At 37.1% G+C, this 21,694-nt stretch overlaps 1 protein-coding gene across 1 annotated transcript in view; it reads left to right on the top strand.

Annotated features, from left to right (window-relative positions):
- Positions 1 to 21,694, top strand: part of LOC145674059 (Fanconi anemia group A protein homolog) — a 104,635-nt gene that overhangs the window by 69,695 nt on the left and 13,246 nt on the right. Inside the window, exon 11 of the mRNA XM_081743883.1 lies at positions 3,536 to 3,691. Within this exon, the coding sequence (XP_081600009.1) occupies positions 3,536 to 3,691 (156 nt within the window). The remainder of the gene's footprint in view (positions 1 to 3,535; positions 3,692 to 21,694) is intronic.

Below are 21,694 nucleotides of genomic sequence, written 5' to 3'. Positions count from 1 at the left end.
TCCGAGCTAAGACGTCATATTGCATGATGACGATGCACCCATTGACACAACTGGTGGTATTGCATTATGGTTTGAGAAACATCGGGATGAAGTTGAACACCTTTCCTAAATCGTCCAATTCCTAGACCTAAACATATTTGAAAATCTGTTGTCCATTTTGAAGAAACTGATCCGGTGTAGATTTTCTTCTTCGTGCTCTTACGAAACTAAATGATGCACTGGGCGCGAAATGGTGTAATGCCCTAAAGCAGAACGTTTTTCAACTCTCTGCGACGACTTGCAAAAAATCCTAAAGCTTTCTGCAAGCATTCTAGTAATGCAATAGTAAAATAGACTGAAATAGTGATGTCGTCATTTCCTTGCCGTTACCATGGTGATCGCCATATGTTTTTTTTCTATACAAACGCGTGAAGCGAATGCTGCATTTTAAAGTCTAGTACAAATAAGGACAACGGCTGTAAATTTATTTGTAATTATAACATGTTGTAACGACTGATAAAGTTGGTGAGAAAGGCTACAGATTTAGAATAAGGACACTACGAAGAAAATCAATAAAATTCATAAAGAAAGAGTAATATTTAAGAAGCTTATTTCTAAAAGCACCACATCTTTAAGTGATAAGGTAGAAATCAAATAATTAATGTAAGCGTCATTATCATGTAATCCACTTTAAGAAGCAATTATACAAAATATAATCACCCTAACGTTCAAATTGACAAACTGTCGGCACAAGGAAAATTGTAAAAATATACAATTAAAAATATATTTTAGAACGATGTTAATTCTATTGGGACATTTACTTTCCTTACGTTCATTCTTGATAATGGAAGTGCACAATATTATTGTCTACAATATTACAAAAGAAAGGGGGAAAATGCAAGCCTTTGTAAATTTCAATCCGGACCATCAGTGAATATAGGTCAGATCTTTTCTAATATTCCCTACCATTTTTTTTTAAAAAAAAACATTTAGAAACAGTACAATAGGAAAATATCCAATTATGAATGGTTCAGCATATATTCTAAATAACTGTTAAACATTAATTCTGTTCACATATATTATGATACTTATTTCCAGAATTATTTAAAGTTAAAATCTGATTATGAACAAAGATGAGTATATTTTTTTCCATATCTGTTTTTTAGTTTCATTGATTAGAAATATTCAAAAAGAAACATAAGTGTTTCGTTCACTCTAATGTTTCCAATTCCGAAATATGTCATCACTGTTTTCGCTTTGCATTTAGGTCCTTTAGGTATTTAGGCTACTTCTTCTTTAGAAAATAAAATGGCGATCGCAATGACAACGAAAAGGATGTGACGTCACACTATTTCAGTCTATTATAACAAAATATTCGAGTACATAAAAGCAAAAAAGTTTTTACAGTTCTATTTTTCTGAACTTTTCTTTTTACTTATAGGCTTTTTATTTATGGAGAAATATACAGGGAGCATGCAGGGTTGTATAATAACTGAATAAATAACCAATCAACAAATTCCCACATAGAATTACTCAAAAAGATTACAGGTACTTTTTTTTGAAAAAAAAATCTTAAAACATGGCAATGAATGATTTAAGTCTCCTTGAATCCTTCTTATAACTTTGAGTTTCACCTCTTTAGACATTAATTTATCTGAAGAAATAGACTTGAAGTGGTTGTGGTATTAACTACCATATTTCTGACGTAAAGCCATTTTCAAAAGATTTCCTGTTCCCCTTGTAACCAGCAGGTGGTTCAATTATCTGGATGTAAGCCAACATATCAATTGTGCCCATCTCTTCAAACGAAAAATCACTGGCTGTAGGGCGGTTAGTCAAATCGTCCTGAGGTGGCCATTTTCTAAGTATCACAGTCATGTTATAACCACGACGGCACGCTACCAAGGAATTCGCAATGGCTCAGCAAGAAATCCCGCCACTGGACAGCTGTCTGCTAGGCTCTCGACTGCTGCATACACTGGAGCACTGGGACTGTAGCGCTTGTATTGGCGACTATACGTATCTTCCCTTTCGCGCCTCTCAAGTTTATCGGTATATTATCATATCAAACGTTGAATTGTTCTGAATCGTGTTTTATTTACGGAGAAGAAACACTTTCTGCAATCGTAATTTTATTTACAGAGTAGATAATCTTTCTGAGTCAGTAATTTTTGTCTAGAGGTTATCCAATCTATCTGCAGCTCGCGTTTTCTTTCTGCGACATTGTCACACCATCGCCTGTTGTTCTGCTTTGGGAGTGTAATGTTCCACTTTCTACTTTTTACGACTTTGTGACACCATTCCGTCGCAGTGTCTGATGGCGAAAGGTAGTCCAGCGCCATATTAATCTGGTAAGTTGTACTTTTTGTAGGTGTTTCTATTATGTTCATAAGTATCTCTATACCTTAATAGTATTGATGGATGGTGTACTTGGAAACCCTTTTTATAAAATGAAAAATCATCCTACTTTACATGCTGTATACCTGCCAACTGTTCGGATAAACCGTTACTCGTTAGCAGGACTTCTCCATTATTCTTTAACTTCTTACTTTTACATTGCCTTTTCCTGAATAATGTTACAGTGGTGCTATTCTAATTTTTAACCGGTTCTCTCTCTCACACATACACACACAGACACACACACACACACATATATATATAGCTATTTGAAAACATAACACTCTTTATCAGGTTGGGTTGGCAACACTGACAGCCTAATGACCTCAAATGTTGATTAGTTTTATTCTCTATGTTAGTGTAAATATATTTACACAGGCATATTTCCACTTGATTGTATTATTCCTGTAACATTGAAGATTTCCATTCACTTCCCCATAGTGAGCCATTGAAGGGATTCGACATTTGAACACTCTGTATCTCGGAAACGAAGCGGCATCGGGCCCATGTTTATAGGAACATTTTTACTTATTTGATGTCCGCAATTACCTCGTCACTTTTGGCCATGCATTTATGTTACACTATATATATATATATAAAGATAGTAAACGGATAGGTAGGTAGATAGATATAGTTCCCTTAGGAAACAGACCATACAAGGTAGACAAAAGCATTTTTTACTGCATACCACAAATGACTAGTAGCGATTTACACAGTATCCTAATATAAGGAGGTGTGGCGAAATCCAGCAATGGATTGACAGTTGTTGATAATAGTGTTTCAAATATAAATAATGATGTTTCAAATTCAAATAACCCTCACCATTTCATTAATATGATCCCAGTTCTCATTCTTTATATCTGAGCATCATTCTTGATATCTCACGTGTATGTGTGTGTTTGTGTCTTGGTATAACAAGTGGTTCTGCGAACTCAAAATATTGCTATTTGAAAACAATACCAGTGCGAACCGTCTGAATAGCATCACTGGATGTTACCCATTACAAAGAGTAATATTGGGTTTTTATTTACGTGTGTTTGACACTAGTCATAAGTTGTTGTAGTTGCATTGTAGAAACACAACAGACGGATTGAACATAATTGATGTTTCCTCAATAAGGTATTCCAATACTCATACTCATTGATCGCTATCTTTCCAGAGTAAAACATTATGTGATGGTGCGTTCTTAAAGAGTACCTTTACAATATTTTTGGGACGAGCGCTTGAAATGTCAACCCAGTGTGGAAGCCTTTCTCTTGAGAAAGCACTCGCTAAACTGTTAAATGAATGCCCGTCTTTTACTCTATCTTGTCTGGTAAGTTACAGATTTGATATTTGTAAGCTGTTAATTCACTTATCGTTCTTTAAGTTGATAAGTTTGGTAAGTTTGAGTGGAAACATTTACCATCCTCACTAAGTAGCTTTGCAGTTCGAAGAGCAATACCATCAGTAGAATTAGTATCACTTCCCTTCATTCACGTAGATTTCTTTGTACGAGGCACGTCCAGAAAATAAGTGTAGTAGATTTTTGTAGGTTTCAAAAAAGTATTTAAAATAAAACTCACATGTGTACTTTACATCAGTACACATGTGAACTATTTTTCCAAGTAGTAGCCATCCCTCTCGATGCATTTAGTGAGACGAGGGATCTATTTTTTTTATGCCTTGGTCAAAGAAATTTGGCGCCACTTCTTTTGCTCAATTCTTCACCTCCACCTTCACTTCCTCATCAGTCGAAAATTATTTTCCACTCATGTGCATCTTCAGGGAGGTGAACAGATGATAGTCTGAAGGTGGCAGGTCAAGGGAATGCGCGAATCAGTCAAACTCGACGGTCTTCCATTCCTTTGCTCATTTTGCACATCAGTACGACCGTTTTAAAATTCACGATACTTATTTAAACACATTCGTACGATTCATAATTCCTTCGCCATAAACTAATGTGATCTCGTTAAAAACTTCAGACGAAGATTTTCTCTTCACAATGAGATAACGGACAACACTGCGAATCTCCCATTTGGCTATAGACTGTCGACATCTTTCACGAGAGACATTACTGTGGCCACAGTTTTGGTCGTACTGACGCGTGATTGGGCTCGCTGGAAAGGGTAGGAGCTAAGCTACACGGCAGTGTAACCAACATAGCAATAACAAATTCCCTCTGCCCGCGAGGGCCCTAGTACACTTATTTTGTGGACGTGCCCCGTATTTGAGTCCATAGTTAAGTATTTTTTTTTAAAATATATATCTCTACACTCCCATCAAAGCAATATATTTGCAACGGTGGTTTAGGTTCGTGTCAACAAATTTTAATTTTAATTTTGCATGTATTAAGTTAACTCTGCAAATAAACGAACGTTAATTCTTTGAGAAATCTCTTCCGATTCAGCAGCACAGTTCTCAAATTAATATAATATTTTGTAAAATAGACGTAGGAAAAGAAACATATTGTCTGCCGCATTGACAGCAATTTTGCCACTTCTGCCCATAGAAAGAACCTAGCTTATTCCCATAGCAGTACTAGCTGAGGCTAAAAACAAGGTTAGGACAGTGGACCGTGATTAGGTTCGAAAATTTCTTTTCTTTATCTTTCAAGAGTGTAAGAAAAGCTGGAAATTATGAAGCTGGAGGGAAACTATAGATTTAGAATTAGGAGTAAGGGTATACTCCAGGTCACAAAATCCCAGATGGCCTTCGAGGGTTTTAAGTCCAAAAAATTGAACCAAGATTCTTCTCATTTCCCTCCATTTGTAGAGAGATTAACGTGTATAGTATATGAAATACAGTGACTTTAATTTAATCGCTTACCTTGCAGCTTTCTGAATCCATAAGAAGCTTTTATCTTTAGCTTGTACCGATAAAATTTTAGCTTTTACCGATGTGACTTCCCTCCAATATTGTTCTATCATCACAATAAAATATTTGTGATGATAGAACATTACTGCTGAGTTTCAGTGTATTTTAAACTAGGAGAATATGCACTCTGATAAGAGAAGTAGACAATATGCATTTTGCCTCCGAACAAATATTTAACTGGCATTAGAAAGCAGTCCTAAAATATTATGGCTCTGATGCTAATAAGAACTTTACACTACGAAAGAATAATGGATAAACGAGCTTACAGGGTTATTACAAATGATTCATGGAGTTTTGTATGAATGTATTTCATTAAGTATTACATACAAAATAATGATTGATACATCATTTGAAAAAGGACATTTTCAAGTTTCTTACACATCAGTACAAATGTTCTATTTGCGCTTTTCGTGTTAATACGACAAACATCTATGCGATAGTCAAGCTCAGCCCATACACGTTCGAGCTCTCCGCTGTTTCCTCCGAGACAGGTGGTCGCCCGGAGCTGTGTTCTTAAACTGTTCATAACCATCGCTAAATGCTTTGGTGGGTTGGTGGTTGTATGTTGAACTGTCTTCGGAACGCACGCTCCACGGTGGTCACGGATTCTGTCTTCATATATTCCATCACATAAAATGCTTTCTATTAGTTGTTCGCCATTTTGCAAACGATCACCCTGCCACCTGGTGAGTCACAATGGAACCTGCAATGACATAATCAAAACTGCTCTTTCGATTGGTTATTATCACAAGCAGGTGGGCATTAAATATTTGAAGTTATAAGACTTTAAAACCTGATGAATCATTTGTAATAACCCTGTATATATATATATATATATATATATATATATATATATATATATATATATATATATATATATATATATATATATATATACACTATAAAATACTTCAGAGCTAGCTGATTATGGAAACCACTTCCTTTCGCTTATGCGATGATTCCAACTAGTCGAAATTTGCGATTGAATTTCAGTATGTTACTCGTGCGCTTAAAATAATGACCGCCATGTTTGTACGTCGTCTGTCGGTTTAGATGAAACTACGCCGCTCTGTAGGGAAACCACTTAGTGAAAGATACAATCCATGTTCTTCAAATGTCCACGACGTTGCTAATAAAACGAAGAATAAAAGAGTAATAGAACTTAAGGTTTCTTTAAAATATTTTCATATATATCCAATTATTTGAATATATTCAAATATCTGACACAAGGCTATAGTGCACTAATTTGCAAGATTATACAATAAAGTATTAACATTCACTGGGGCAATGTAGTGAATTTACTAAACCACTTAAACATGTAATTAGTGTTCCTTTCCTTAGCAGCACAACATAATCAGTGCGTATGTATATACATACTGATCCAAATTTTGCAGCTCTTTTAAAGATTGTAATGTAAGCTACGCTTATAAGCATACAAAGGCTGTTTGATAGTAATTTTATTTAGCACCTTTATGTAAATGGGCATTGTTTGAAGCCTGAGTTAATACATTAATTAATGTTCTCATGTTTGGGTCAACCAACCGACATTACGAAGTGAAATCTTACTCATATTTAATAAAAAAAATCAACAATAGAAAAGCACGATGTTTTGACAGTAGAGTACTTCGTTGTAGATTCGATACGGAATGCATTCAGAGGATAGCCCGAGGAACTTTACCCAGGGGAAAACATTTCTCCAAGTAAAAATAATCTAAGTTCTCTACTGAATTCAATACTAGGACGCATAAACTTAAGATGTTAATCATGTCCACGAGCTTTCTGGAAATTCTCCAGTACAATTATCGAACTACTTATTAACAATATTATTTCATATCCGTTTTCTTTAGCTAATGGAATGTACTTGTAAATTGTTTCTATTAGTCTATGAAATGTATATAGTTGATATAATTGATAGAGTTTCTTGCGTAGTGGTCGATGTAGAAATTTATAGATTGATTGAAGTGTTTTGAACACATGACTTAATACTTAAATGAACAAATAAATACCAGGTTATCATAAAATAAGTATCAATGTTAAGAGAACTTTGGAGACGAGACCACTCTACAGAATGCAACCAAACTTTTTAGGAGTATATTTGGGGACATGCAGAAAGCGATTGTGTAGAAAACAAAATTAGTTCCAATTTTCACCACCAGAGGTAATTGTGGCACTGTACACTCAACCACAAAAGTATCCCCCCCCTAAGTGCTCTAATTCCATTACTTGGGGTCCAGGTAATTTGCAGTTGTGAGAACGCCTAGACAGATGCAACGGAACTTACCCATAACATTTCTCGACACTGACAGCAGTTGGTAGCCCTGATCCAAGTGTTTATCCAGGTAAAATTGTAAAGTAGGTGACTAATGAAACAGTTCTCCATTCTAAGATGAATCTCTATGGTTTGGATCGTGTTTTCCAAAGAACACCATATATTTATCTTAATATTGCTGTGTATGTAATGTATTATTTCTTTATATACTGTATGTTTAGAGAAATAAAAATACTGACCACGCATGAATCAGGAAATGGCTTGAAAGTAGCTGAAAATATCAAATCTAGAACAACTGCTGGAAATAAGTTTGTAAATGATTGCCTTCATTGAGAGACCTTCTCCAATTCTCCTCATTCCAACATCCTTTTCTTTCTGGAGGAGAGAAGATCTTTCTTGTCACACTGAGTATGTATTGAAATTGAAATTGAAACATTTGAAAAAGTTTTAACCTGGCCGGAATTCGAACCCGGGCCCGCCGAACAGAAGTTCAATACGCTAACCACTTACCTACCGCGTCACTTAACCTTTTATCTAAACTTTTAGCTAGTTAAAATCGTTGCATGTAAGACTATACGAACTACTAATGCTCGTATGAGAATATGTTCCTTATGAGTGTCACAATGACTTACTCGAGATTTCCTTCTTTAACTCAAAAGCAAGTTATATAGACCTTCTTCAATGAGGAAAATATCACGAAACGTTCTTCAAGTTGAGGCTACCTCATCGTTTTTAACTCCTCCCGATTTACGTTACTACTATTCTTCCTCATCGTAACTTCTAATTTCCAAAGAAGAAGAGCCGGCAGCATTTACGCCAATCCCAAGAGTTTCAATATTCGCGCGCTACCCTAGCCAGCTGTTTGAAGTTGGTCATGTAAAATGTACAGAAAAATTTGAGCAAGAGAACAGAACCTAATCAACCCCTCGGGGGCTCCTAAATCCGTTACTATTATTATTATTATTATTATTATTATTATTATTATTATTATTATTATTATTATTATTATTATTATTCTTTTACTATGGATCCGTATAGTAAAACTGCAAGCTTATTTTAATGTAAAATGTGTTATGAAAATTTAAAACATCCTAGGTTAAGGTTTGAACCCACGCCAAAAACTATTTTCATTACTAAAACGTAGCCCTAGAACACTCGTCCACGAGGGCCGACAGCAGTTGCCTTTAATTTCCGCTATATGTAGATCATGACTCTTGATGTCCTATCTCTATCGGCCAATAAGATCAGAGGATATCTGAAATTCTTGGAATCTCCCGCACACCAAGGTCTGCGGGGTCGTTAGTTACGCCTCTGGGCCCGTTTCATACACGACAAGTTAATTAAGAGGCCAATATTGACAAATCTGTCAATAATATACGAATATATATTTTTCTGGTGCCTTTAATAGTAGACATTTTTTTTACTGAAATGGGCCCACGACTCATTATTGTTTTATTTACCTTTAGATTATTGTTTTATTTACCTTTAGTGTGCTGTTCTGTTTATGTAATGTAGTGAACCTGTTTGATGCTTCACTTATAATTTCATTTTCGTATCGTATATGGAGTAAGACAATTTTGTCTTAAAATGGGAACCCCTCGAATGGCGGGGAGCTTCCCTGGGGGGGGGCAGTGGTCCCCCTGCCCCCACAAGTGACGGCCCTGCGAATTGACATTTTTTTCTTAATTGGAAGATATTGTTTACGTAATTGATTTTGTAATTCTGTTATTCCTTTATTATTATTATTATTATTATTATTATTATTATTATTATTATTATTATTATTATTGCAAAGTCGAGACTTGGCTACATATTTTATATTTTATGGATTTTCTGATTTGATTTCAAGTCTTTTTGTTGAATAATCAACACACTCCACTTTAGGGGGTTTGGAGGAGGGAAATATTATCCTGTTGCTTTTCATTTGTTTACTTGCACGCTACATCAAGCCTGGATACTATATTTCACCTTTCTATATCTACGGGAAGTACCCTGAAGGTTGTGATGATCATAAGGGAATAAGTGAATAAGTGATGAGATCAATGAACTTTGCGTATTTACGACATTTAAAGTATCAGGTTATCAGGAAAGTCATGACGTATTTCGGTAAAATATGACAAATGATCGTTTGTGGATATACTGGAGTTATTCGGATCATGCAATATTTTGTCATGAATAACTAAGATGTTGAGCGTTTTGTGTAGTAATATTGCTCTTTGGTTTGGTTTTACAGATTTGATCAGAGGTGTGGTGGGTCAATGAAAACTTGACCCACCACCCACCGCGACCCACTCTGACCCATGATCCACCACCCACCTTGGCCCACTCTGACCCACTACCCACCATGACCCACTCCGACCCACCACCCACCATGAACCACTGACCCACCAAAACACATCGTCATCAACTCTGACACATGATCCACGTCCTCTTTTCTACCGACTAAAGAGTTTATACTTGTAATAAAACCAGGTTGTCAAATTCCAACTAATCGGAGTTTGAATTTCTACGGTCAATCCCTCAAGCACCGCTCTGTTACAATAATGATGGATCTGTCCTTTACGATATAAAATGGTAATGTGTTTGTCATGGGCAAAATTACGATGAATTTCAATTAAATTATCATGGTCTAATTATTTTCTTGTTGAATTATCGATACTTTTCTGTGGAAAAACGGATGAAATTTGAAAGTCCCAAATCAAGGTACGTAGACCAACATACAGAAGCTTACATATCAAATTTTGTGTATTTTTCTCACAACTTTATGGGTTGATTGCCTGTGCTCTAAGCGCTCCTTATTATAAACAAGCTTCAGCAATTATTATAAAGCGCATGGTAAGCATATATAGATATATGATGCAAAGCACTGTATTTTTTGTTGAGTTGAGTTGATTTTGAGTTTAACGTCCCTTTCAGCAGCGAGGCTATATGAAACATGGACCTACCCCATGCCGTAAACGTCGCCAACACCTAGTGGCCCACTTACGGGTAAACGTCGATCGTCAATATAGCGACGATTCGAAGGATTGCCGCTAGTGTCCCACTGCCGGCAGGGTTTCGTGGAGTCGAAACAGATATCTTGCGTCGGGGTGTTGAAGTTACCACCGCATCGGAGCAAGGACTTCGTTTTGGTTCGCGCTCCTTCAATTCGTCGCGGAGAATCGCGAAGGCACCAACACGAACTATCGCCAGTCATGTGCATGCGGTTATTATTATATATTATTTTTTCCTGACGAATTGTTCCTAGACTGAGCTCGGGGGGTCAAGAATAACCTCTGCCTTAACATCATGAAGTGAAAAATCTTGAGTGCGATAATTATATGAATTTAGATGGCAACGATCGTCAATCATTAGAAAGTGAGTATGGGAGAACTATGAAATAAAGTAAATAGACACGCATCATTTTGATATAAAATTACATGGCGAACGCATTTTATCTTATCCCAAATAGTTATCATCTCATATGTACGGTTAAAAGAGCACTCTGATTGACCAAATTAAAAAGATCTCAACGATTTATCCCTTTACAAGCGACGTCTCCTTCATCGCCTTCGTGGCGAAGATGGAACAATACCCGCCCAGTAATCATAAGGTTGGTGGTTCGAGCCCCCTCCGGGTAATTTTTTGTACTTTTTAAAGTGTTTTTAGACACCTTAATGTAAACAAATCTCACATATGGGCGATCAAACATATTTTTGGGGAGTAATTTTGTGGCTCATTGGCGTTTTGTCGCGTCAGAAGATGCTGTCTACAATGCAGTGAGCAGAAAGGTTCAGTGGGTCGGAGTGCGTCATAGTGAGTGGTGGGTCACTGTGGGTGGTGCGTCGCAGTGGGTCACGGTGGATGATGGGTCGCAGTGGGTCACATGCTGTTGATCCACTGACCCACTTAGAAAACTCGATCAATTTGATCCACTCCAACTGTGGATTTGACACCACATAGAAAATGGAAGACCAAAAATTGCATATTCACCATATTTTGTTGTTTTACTTCAGGCAAGGGAAGGACGCGCGAATAGTATTTGTGATTTTTACTGTCCTCCATGTTTCTGTGTTCCATGTGTCCCTGTTCTTAAAGAGTTAGTGGAAAAACTGTAAAAGTGAAACGCGTCAAAATAGGAATCAAGATACTGAGGAAGGTTCGTTAAATTAATCAACTTAAAAAGTAATCCAGTGTCCTGAGACACCAGATTCCAATCAATATAAGTATCTGTCCAAAGCCGTGCCGTGAAAAAACGGCCCGAGGCGAGAAAATACTTCAGCGCCTCCGTACATATGAGTTGTCAATTGAAAGTTGACTTCTCTGGACTATTCTTTCTGCATAATACTTTACTATTTTATCATGACTGAAATCAGAAAATTTCAGCATTATTACACTGGGATCGTAAAAGTGTGTAATTACTGAATTCACTACAGCTCCATTTTTTCCTTCTCCCAGCACAGTGATGTCTTAGAGTAGTGGCTTAAGCGTTAGTTTCATAATGTTGGGGATGCGAGTTCGATTCTGGCTGTGGCAATTCAGGAAATTTTTATAATTTGCAAAACGGATACTTTTGATATATACTAACATGAAAAATATTCAATTTCTCTAAGTCTAAATGTTGAGACAACTTCCTTTACAGGTGAAATGCCAACAACACAAAATTACGTCATCCGTATCAACCTTCGTAGCTGTCTGCAAATAACGTGTTTGGACAAGAACTGATGAACACATAAGGGCTAAACACATCCTTACTGTTGTAGTATGGGCCAAAAATGAGTTCCAAGGAATTGTTCCTAGCTGTGCACAAATTGCAAATAGTGATCGAACTTACAATAGGGATCGCTAGTCACGAGAATGATCCTATTTAAGATGTCACCTCACCTTACTACTTAGAAGAAGACGAAACAAAATGCATTACTGTTATCAGCTAAGAAATCTTAATATTCCATTTCTTGTTATCATAAAATGATAATTCTATCTGTAAATCCATAAATGTAATATTATTGTGTTCATGTGAAAACCTAAGAAACATCTGACATACTCTATATCTTTTCTGCTCCTATGAATACCTTCGACTATGTTACTTTTTCTTTCCATTGTGGTAATAATAATAATAATAATAATAATAATAATAATAATAATAATAATAATAATAATAATAATAATAATAATAATAATAATAAAAGAATAACATAATTACAAAACCAATTACGTAAACATTATTTTCCCATTTAGAAAAAATACTAATTACAGCGACGGGATTTGAACCCAAGTAGCTGCAATGGGAGTTTCTTGCTTTCACATTTGTTTTTTAACAAATTGCCCCAACCGGAGTATTGTTCGCCACTGGCACCTCATGTCCTTTCGACGTATTGCAAACACTACAAGAACACGAACACAGAAATACTGAGGACCATTAAAATTCCGACCATGCTCTTCAGAGGAATTCGAACCCCTATTGGATTGCGCCTCATGATCAGAAGCCGAACGCCCGAGATCACTCGGCTAGTGCCACCAGCTCAGTTTGCCACAAACTCCTCACATGAACATAAGAAAATAAACTAGTAGTTATGGAACATAAACATAGAACTGTCTATTTCTACACGTGTTGATACAATTCAAAGCATGTGAAAATAATTTCTGTCGCCTTTTCTTCTTTGGAAATTAGAATTTACGGTAAAGACGAAATGTAATGTAAATCCGGACCATCCTGCAACAACTTAGATTCTTTTCTTGGGGGGAAGCATTAATAAGCTTATTTGGGCCCCTAGAAAAAGTTTTTTTCTAATTATTGGGCCCACTCTCTTTAGCTTTCTGTTAATCTTTATGGGCCCCCGGAGCCTGTGGACCCTCCCGCACGGCAAGGTCTGCGGTTCCGTTAGTTACTCTCTCGGCCCATTCCATACATGACAAAATTATTAAGGGGACAATATTGATAAATCTCATAGCCGTACGAATAAATATTACTGAAATGGGTCCACGAGTCAGTTTTGTTCTATTTACCTTTTTTGTGTTGTTTTGTTTATGTAATGTAGCGACTCTATTTGATGCTTCATTTCTAATTTCATGTTCGTATCGTATATGGAGTAGGAAAATTTTGTCTCAAAATTGGCCCCCTCGAACGGCGGGGAGCTTCTCTGGCGGCAGTTGCCCCCCACAAATTACTGCTCTGCCGATGACGTAGGCTGAACTTGAAGAACATTTAGTGATATTTTCCTCATCGAGCAACGCCTATATAACTTGTTTTTGAGTTAAACAAGGAAATCTCGAGTAAGTCATTAAGACACACACAAGTTGCTTATATTTTCTTATTTTTATTTTGTTTATATTTGTTTGTTTTTGTTATATTTGAGTATCTTGTTTATATTTTGCCATGAAACGATATTAACTAGGTATTAGTTTTGGTGGAAGGTTAAGTGGCGCGGTAAGTGAGTGGTTGGCACATTCAACTTCTATTCGGTAGACCCAGGTTCGAATCCCAGCCAGGCTGAAACTTTTCAAGTGTTCCTGTTTCAATTTCAATTTCAATGCATACTCAGTGGGATAAGCAAGATCTTCTCTTCCCTAGAAAGAAAAAGATGTTGGAATGAGGAGAATTGGAGAAGGTCTGTCAACGGAAACAGTGATTTACAAACTTATTTCCAGCAGTTGTTCTAGATTTGATATTTTCGTCTACTTTCAAGCATTTTCTGATTCATTTGTGATCAATGTTTTTATTTCTTTGAATTACAGTATATAATGAAATAATACATTAGATACACAGCAATATTGAGATTAACATATGATGTTCATTGGACAGCACACTCTGAACCAGAGAGATTGATCTCAGAATGGAGAAATGTTTCGTGCGTCATCTACTCACAATTTTACTTGCATAAAGACTTGACTTAGTGCTACCAACTGCTATCAGTGCCGAGAAAAGTTACGTGTAAGTTGGGTTGCATCTGTCTAGGCGTTCTCTCAACTGCAAATTAATTGGACCCCAAGTAATGGAATTAGAGCGCTTAGGGGGGAGATACTTTTGTGAGTGGCTGTACAATGCCAAGTAAGTGCAGCGTAGAAGAAAAACGACACTAGTGATGCTAAATTATAAAAAAGGTTGTAATTACCTCTCCTGTAGGTCTCGTGACATTGTTGTGCCATTAACACCCCGTGGGCAGTGGCGGACGTATAGGGGAATGTTGGGCTGAAGCTCCCCTTAAAATTTCGGGATGTCTTATAAACCAAACAAAGTATACGTTAGTCTTTCTTGTGATCATAATCAGGCCCGTATTTAGGTAAGTGCTATTCTGTGCTTGAGCACAGGGCGGCAGAATTTAGGGGGGGGGATTTTGGAATGCTTTTTAAGATTCATAATAAATTCATACTTAAAACTAGCAACCTTAAGAGTCCCGCGCAAGCGCGAGAAACTGTGTTAATGTATTTAATTGGCTCTAATTACAGTAGTTACTAATTAGCTAGCTTTTCTGATTATTTTTAAAAAGTTATCCTCTCCCACCCCCACCCCAAGGGGTGAGGATGAACTTGAACATCATGAAAAATGATACAGTGCGACCCCAAAAACTATGAATTTAACTCTAATATTGGTGGTTTTCGGTAGGGAGGCAAATTTTGTGCGGGGGCGGCAAATTTTTAGAGCACAGTGGCGCACAATATATAAATACGGGCCTGCTCATAAGCGTCGATCTCCCTCCCCCCGCCAAATTCCTGAATTTCTAAGAAACAAAGTCCCTTGCGGAGAAAACCCTCCCAAAATGTTGTTCTACCACTGTCCATGGTTTAGTGGCGTAGTAAGAAAGGAAACGGAAGGAAAATGGAAGTCGAAAGCCAGAATTGTGGAGAAGCACTTTAATGAGCAAATAACGGCACAGCACAATGCAAACAGTGCTCTTACGGCTTAATCTGCATCTGCAGTATGAAGCATGGGATACTGTTCAATGTGAGCTCCATCCTGATGTTCTATGGAGAGAATCCTATCTACTGCATGGTCAATTGCAGAACCCAGTTGATCTGCAGTAATAGCCTGGACATGCTGAATAATGTTCTGACGCAAAATGTTCAGAGTCTGTACGTATCCCTGATACACTAGGCATTTTAGATACCCCCACAATCAAAAGTTACACGGAGTTAAGTCGGTTGATCGTCTAAGAATTCGGTCTTTTGTGAATCTGCTGTACGTTACGCGCCACATGTGGCGGCGCTCCGTCCTGCATGAAAACAGTTGATTCGAGACACCTGCGTTGCTGCAACTGTGGGATAAAAAATATGGTCAGCATGTTCGCATATCTCTGCGAAGTGATGGACCTTGTCACTGGCTCATGTGGACCATCATCCTGAAAGAAGTATGGTCCGAGAATAAACTGGGCAGTAAAGCCACACCACAGTAACTTTAGGTGAATGCAGGGGCACTTCGCGTATTTCATACGGGTTTTTGCTAGTCCATATACGGCAATGTGGGTGTTCATAGTCCCGTGAAGGTAAAAGTGAGCCTCATCACTCCATAGAATATTGCATGGTCTAGCATTGTCCACTTCGATGTGTGCACGAAATGTCAATGCAAATGTCATACGAGCATCGGCGGGACGCAATTGATATTTTGTTACCTTGTAAGAATACCAATGCAGCGCCTTGCGAAAATTTTCCACAGTTCAATAGGGCATGTCCAGATGTTTGACACTGCCTTCGCACTTACCACACCACTGTTACTCATGGTTTTCTCCACGACGGCAGTAGCAACATTTTGAACTTCTTCCTGTGTTACACTCTTACGACTTTTCCTGGTCTCAACCCTAATATACCGGTCTCCTCAAACTGTCTCACATGGTGTAATGGGACCACGACGTAACCCCTTTCGTCGGTGATATTCACGAATGGTACCAGCAATATTGTTCAACCTTTAGTAAAGTTTCACTAAGAAGGCTTTTTCTGGCAATGTCAGCACCGTGATTGCTCTCTTGGTACCCCATTGGTAACCTTATCTTGAACTACACGACAGCTCAGGTGCTTACTCACGCCTGCGTGTGTTTCATTGATACGAGTTGGAGCGTCACTATATGCCAGAAGTGAATTGATGGTGATCCGATGTATGCTTCTTTTTTCTTCCTGCATTCTTCGCCTTGTGATCAAGGGAGTCCCGAGTTCGACTCCCGGTGAAGACACACGTGTGTTTGATTACATGTTAATCTGCAGGTTCCGCTCTTAGGACGTCATCATCATCTCATACGACACTAGTCACCATGGGTTCCCCTTGCCCAGGGACATTCAATCAAAGACTTACCTTCGAGCAGAACTCTACACCACCATCATCACCCATAACACATCACTATACCACGGGGTTATTAATAGGACTACAAATAAATGCCACTTGTCGCACGGGGGGCATATATACGACCTTTTTTTCATTTATCAATAATATCATTTTTCTTCCATACCGTACTTATCACTGAACAGCAACACAATAGCCTCTAGAGGCGAGATTTGACACTAATCTTTTCCTGTTTTTTTTTTTTTTTTTTTTGGGGAGGGGGATTGCTTTAGAAGTTAACTGATTCAATTGTTGAAGGAGTGTGATCATTATGTTGTAGGTTTTGATGAATATCTTAATAAAGTGTGTCAAAAGAAGCAGATTGACGTAAATGTAAGATTCTTAAATTCCGTGAAAGGGCAATTATGCACGTGTTATTTGACATCGGAGCTTTTAGGGCATTCTACAGCTTCTGATTTTTTAAAAAATCGCCTTCTTAGAGGCGCTTTCACCCTTGAACTTAAAGATTGTTATTCAAATTTCAATGGATGGCCCCAATATGAACTTTTTGTGTACCTTGAAGTCAGATATCAAGACATCGGCAAATGACTATGTAATACTTGATATGCGAAACTGTGGTTTACATTGCATGAAGCATTTAAGGCTGCAATTGACGTAACACGTGTTGGATTGGAGAATTTCTAAATGTTCTGTATAATCTATTTAATATGTTTCGACTACATTCATTTTAGAGGATCAAAAAGTTCTCCAATGAAGTTTAGTTCTGTGTTGGCTTGAAAGCAGTAGCGTTTCTTAACGAGCCATTGACATTTATCCATATCTCCTCTTATATTCAAGGTGTAAAAGTTCTCAGCTCTTCGAGCTATCAGATAGTGTCAAGTATGTTGGAAGAAGATAAATGCTTATTTCTATTATATTGTTACTATATTTTTAAATGCAAACATGTTATTCGGTTTGGCCACTGACAGTGAAATCAGTTGAAGCGTCCCCTGAAGCATCGCGTACATGATATTACATGAAAAATGCGAAAAACCCATCAGTAAGGAAATCACCGCAAAATGAAATACTTTTATAGAAACACAAACAACACATTGAATATGGACTGCAAAACATCATTTTATTTTGGACTGGGTAACACGATAGTACCGTAATTCTATGATTTACGATTCACAATGTGCATATGCTAGGTTTCATTGAGAAAACACAGCTTAATTCGAGTCTATCACCAGTTTGTAAAGATATTTTTGTTGTATTCTTTGCCGCGTGCGAGACCCGGGTTCGATTCCCGGCGGGAGCTCATGTGGTTCGGATTCCACGTTAATCAGTAGGTTCACGTCTCATATAGCCTCGCTGCTGAAAGGGACGCTAAACTAAAAATCAATCAATCAATGTTGTATTCTTTGCAGTCAATATTTTACAAATCGAAGTTGCACGTGTTTTGAAAATACTGAAAATGTCGAAGACAAAATTTTTTATGTAAGTTGTGAACAGGTTGCATTGGGGTAAAACAAAAAAATACCTATGAGATTTCTATATAGTACTATTAGATGCGCTGGAACAAGTTACCCATCTCTAATCTCCTTGTCATAGACCTCAGTTAAGTATTTTAAATCTATTGCTTTTTTGATAAACAGTGAGAACTTGATTAGTTTATATATCAAGACGCGACATCCACTATGTGGCAACTTCGTAGATAATGAACAAGAGAGAAGATGTACTAATCTATTAAATAGTTACATCGATTCTTTCCAGATGGGAGTTAAGTCGATATACATTGACACTAGTGTAGACCACTTATTGGCGCAACAATGGATGTAACTGCTTGATGGATTCATAGAGCAATGCTACAAAACCCGATATCTATCTATCTATCTATCTATCTATCTATCTATATATATATATATATATATATATATATATATATATAATGTATGTATAATACGAAAAAGATACATTGACTTCTATATACTTTTCACATTTCAATTTAATAGGATGTGGATAAATGCCTTACAATCTTAAAGCAAAAATATGTAAAACGAGATTGTTTAAAAAGTGAGATCCGAACCAGTCGGAACTCCTGTTGAACATGTCCGTGTACTCCTAAGATCAGCGTATTGAAATGTAACAAATCAATGTGTTTGAGATCCAAGCAAATTTGATAAATTTGATTGTTTCTTATGGAAGTATGATCAAAGTTTGTAAAAAGTGAACTGTTACGTTTCAAACTCTCATTCTTAAATAGTACGGTTTATATATATATATATATATATATATATATATATATATATATATATATATATATATATATATATATATATATATATATATATATATATATCGTTACTCAACTGTAACCTAAATAGCAACGCATGAGTTTAGGCCTCCCTTCCAGTTGATTCTGGAGGTCTAGGTATTCGTCGGGCTGTCGATTTGGCGTATCCTTCATTTTAGCGTCATTCTATGGATCCCGGCATACCATTGAGATACTCCTCAACCAACTGAATGGGCCTCACATAGAATCTGATGTCCAACACTGCATATCTGACTGGTCTAACCTAGTCGGTTTAAGTCATCCTGAAATGACGGACAGGAATTTCGCAATCAGTTTGGGACAAGTCAATCATCAAATTATATCAATCAGTGTTATTAGAAGAAGCAGACAGTCAAGAGGATAAGGCTAGACTTCTCGCCTCCTCATCACCAATTTCAGGTGCTTGGCTACAGGCATTACCTTCACACACCCTAGGACTGCACCTTCCAAACGAAAGTTTTCGTATTGCAGTTGCACTTCGCCTAGGAGTAGACATCTGTAAATCACACAACTGCTCTAAATGTGGTGCATCAGTCAACCAGAATGGTCTACATGGTCTGTCTTGTATAAATAGCTCCGGGAGACATGTGAGCATTCGAACGTGAATTACATCATCTGGAGAGCACTCACATCGGCAGACGTTCCATCTGTTCGTGAACCTGCAGGGTGTAACAGATCTGATGGCAAAAGACCAGATGGTATGACGCTGGTACAATCCGCGGCAAAAAACCTGCAACATGAGAATGTAAGTTTATTGTGATACTACGCCTAACAGCACAGGGAATCGACATAACGTCTCAGTGGCACGAATCACGCCAGGATAAACCTCGGCGTCCTCCCGTGAACACTTATTTTGGAGCAAAAGACTTCGTCATTTCACAATAAACTTACATGATTATGTTGCAGGTTTTTTGCCGCTGATTGTACCATGGAAGAAGGGAAGGATTCTTCTCTGGGATTTCACCGCTCTGACACTTTCGCGTCATTTAATCTCACTCTTTCTTCATCTCGAGAAGGAGCTATTGCAGCCCGCAGAGAATGCGAGAAAAGAAGAAAATATAAAGATCTATTCGATAGATACATGTTCCTGCCAGTAGCCATTGAATCGAGCGGCACTTGGGGCGTCGAAGAGCTCAATTTCATCAAAGAAGAAGGCCAACGTATTGCAGACGTTACTGGTGACAAGCGGGCTACTACTTTTCTGATACAACGTATCAGCATAGCAGTTCAGCGAGGAAATGTGGCTTCCATTTTAGGTACATTACCTCCTGGCAAATTATTAGAAGAAGTTTTCCTTTTATAACTAACTGCTCAGAATTTGCTGTTTTGCACATTTTGTACACGCATCTGGGACATAGTTGTAGAACAGAGCATCTAAAAGAGGTGAATATTTGTAATCTGGAGGTGCTCAAAGGGTATCGATAATGTGTAAAGTGTCCTACTGTGTGTAACTTTTGTAGAACAGATCTTTAAACTCAAGTGTATAAATATTAATAAAATATTTTGATATATATATATATATATCTTAACTATATATAAAACTACATGAGCTGACATAAATTATTGAGCACTTCCTGTAGGGCTACAATGATTAAATTTGGTATGATTGTAGCTTTCCGGCATTAACCGACAGGAAAATTACCAAAAGTGAATATTTTTAATTTTTTTGGGCCAGTCCTACAATATCCTGATATTCTTTCTGATTACTATCAGTCAGAATTAGATATCAGGAAGTTGTCAGTTACTTTAACCCGTGGTTCGTTCTACAATATACTGTGCCTGATATATACTCTGTCAGATAGTTAACCCGAAGCAAGGTTTTAACGGACCATTTGATTGGTTGGTTTTCTCTTGATCATACTGAAAACAATTGAAACGTCAAATTTATAACTAAAATTTATAACGTTAATTTCGTTATATATTACACTCCATTTTATAATACTACACGTAATAACAATCTGAGTTTTTAATTAATTCATTTATTTGATATTCCACCTCTGAAAATATGTAAATTAGATTAATAATTTAGATATGTTTTTATATATCATTCAATTTCAATAATTGAACTCTATATTTTATATAGAATATATTTCTTCATCTTCTAACTACACAAATTACATGGCACTTATATGCGGGCACTTGTAGCCAACGGGTACTACTTATCGTTATAAATTGGCATATATTCGAGCTAAAATGGTCTTCTAGGCCTCGCTATATATTGAACAATCCCCTCATCGTCCTCAGACACCATCAACAATTCTTCGATTTCGTCCATGATTCACTACACGACAACTAACAACTAGCTGATAGCTGTTAACAGGCAGTTGAACTTCCTGTCAAAGTAACGACCAGCTGATAGAGTTTATCAGCCACCTGATTGTTATCAGGGCATTGTAGAACACTTATCGGAAATATGTCAGGAGGATATTTATATCAGACAGATATCAGAAGATGGTAGGACTGGCCCTAAGAGGTCTAAAGAGGGGATGAAGAATTTCCCCATGTTATTTAAATGGGCCTTTTTTTGGACCTATAATCTCATGTTTTAGGTACTTAGAATTGGAATAAAAATTTGAAACTTGGTATGCTTGTACGTTTTCATTAGCTTTACCCAAGTGAATCATCAGAAATACAA

The sequence above is a fragment of the Thermobia domestica genome, chromosome 17, assembly GCF_964235325.1.
Source record: "Thermobia domestica chromosome 17, izTheDome1.hap1.1, whole genome shotgun sequence".
Taxonomy (NCBI): domain Eukaryota; kingdom Metazoa; phylum Arthropoda; class Insecta; order Zygentoma; family Lepismatidae; genus Thermobia; species Thermobia domestica.
Note: the sequence above shows the minus strand (reverse complement) of the source record. Positions and strands in the feature narration are given on the sequence as shown.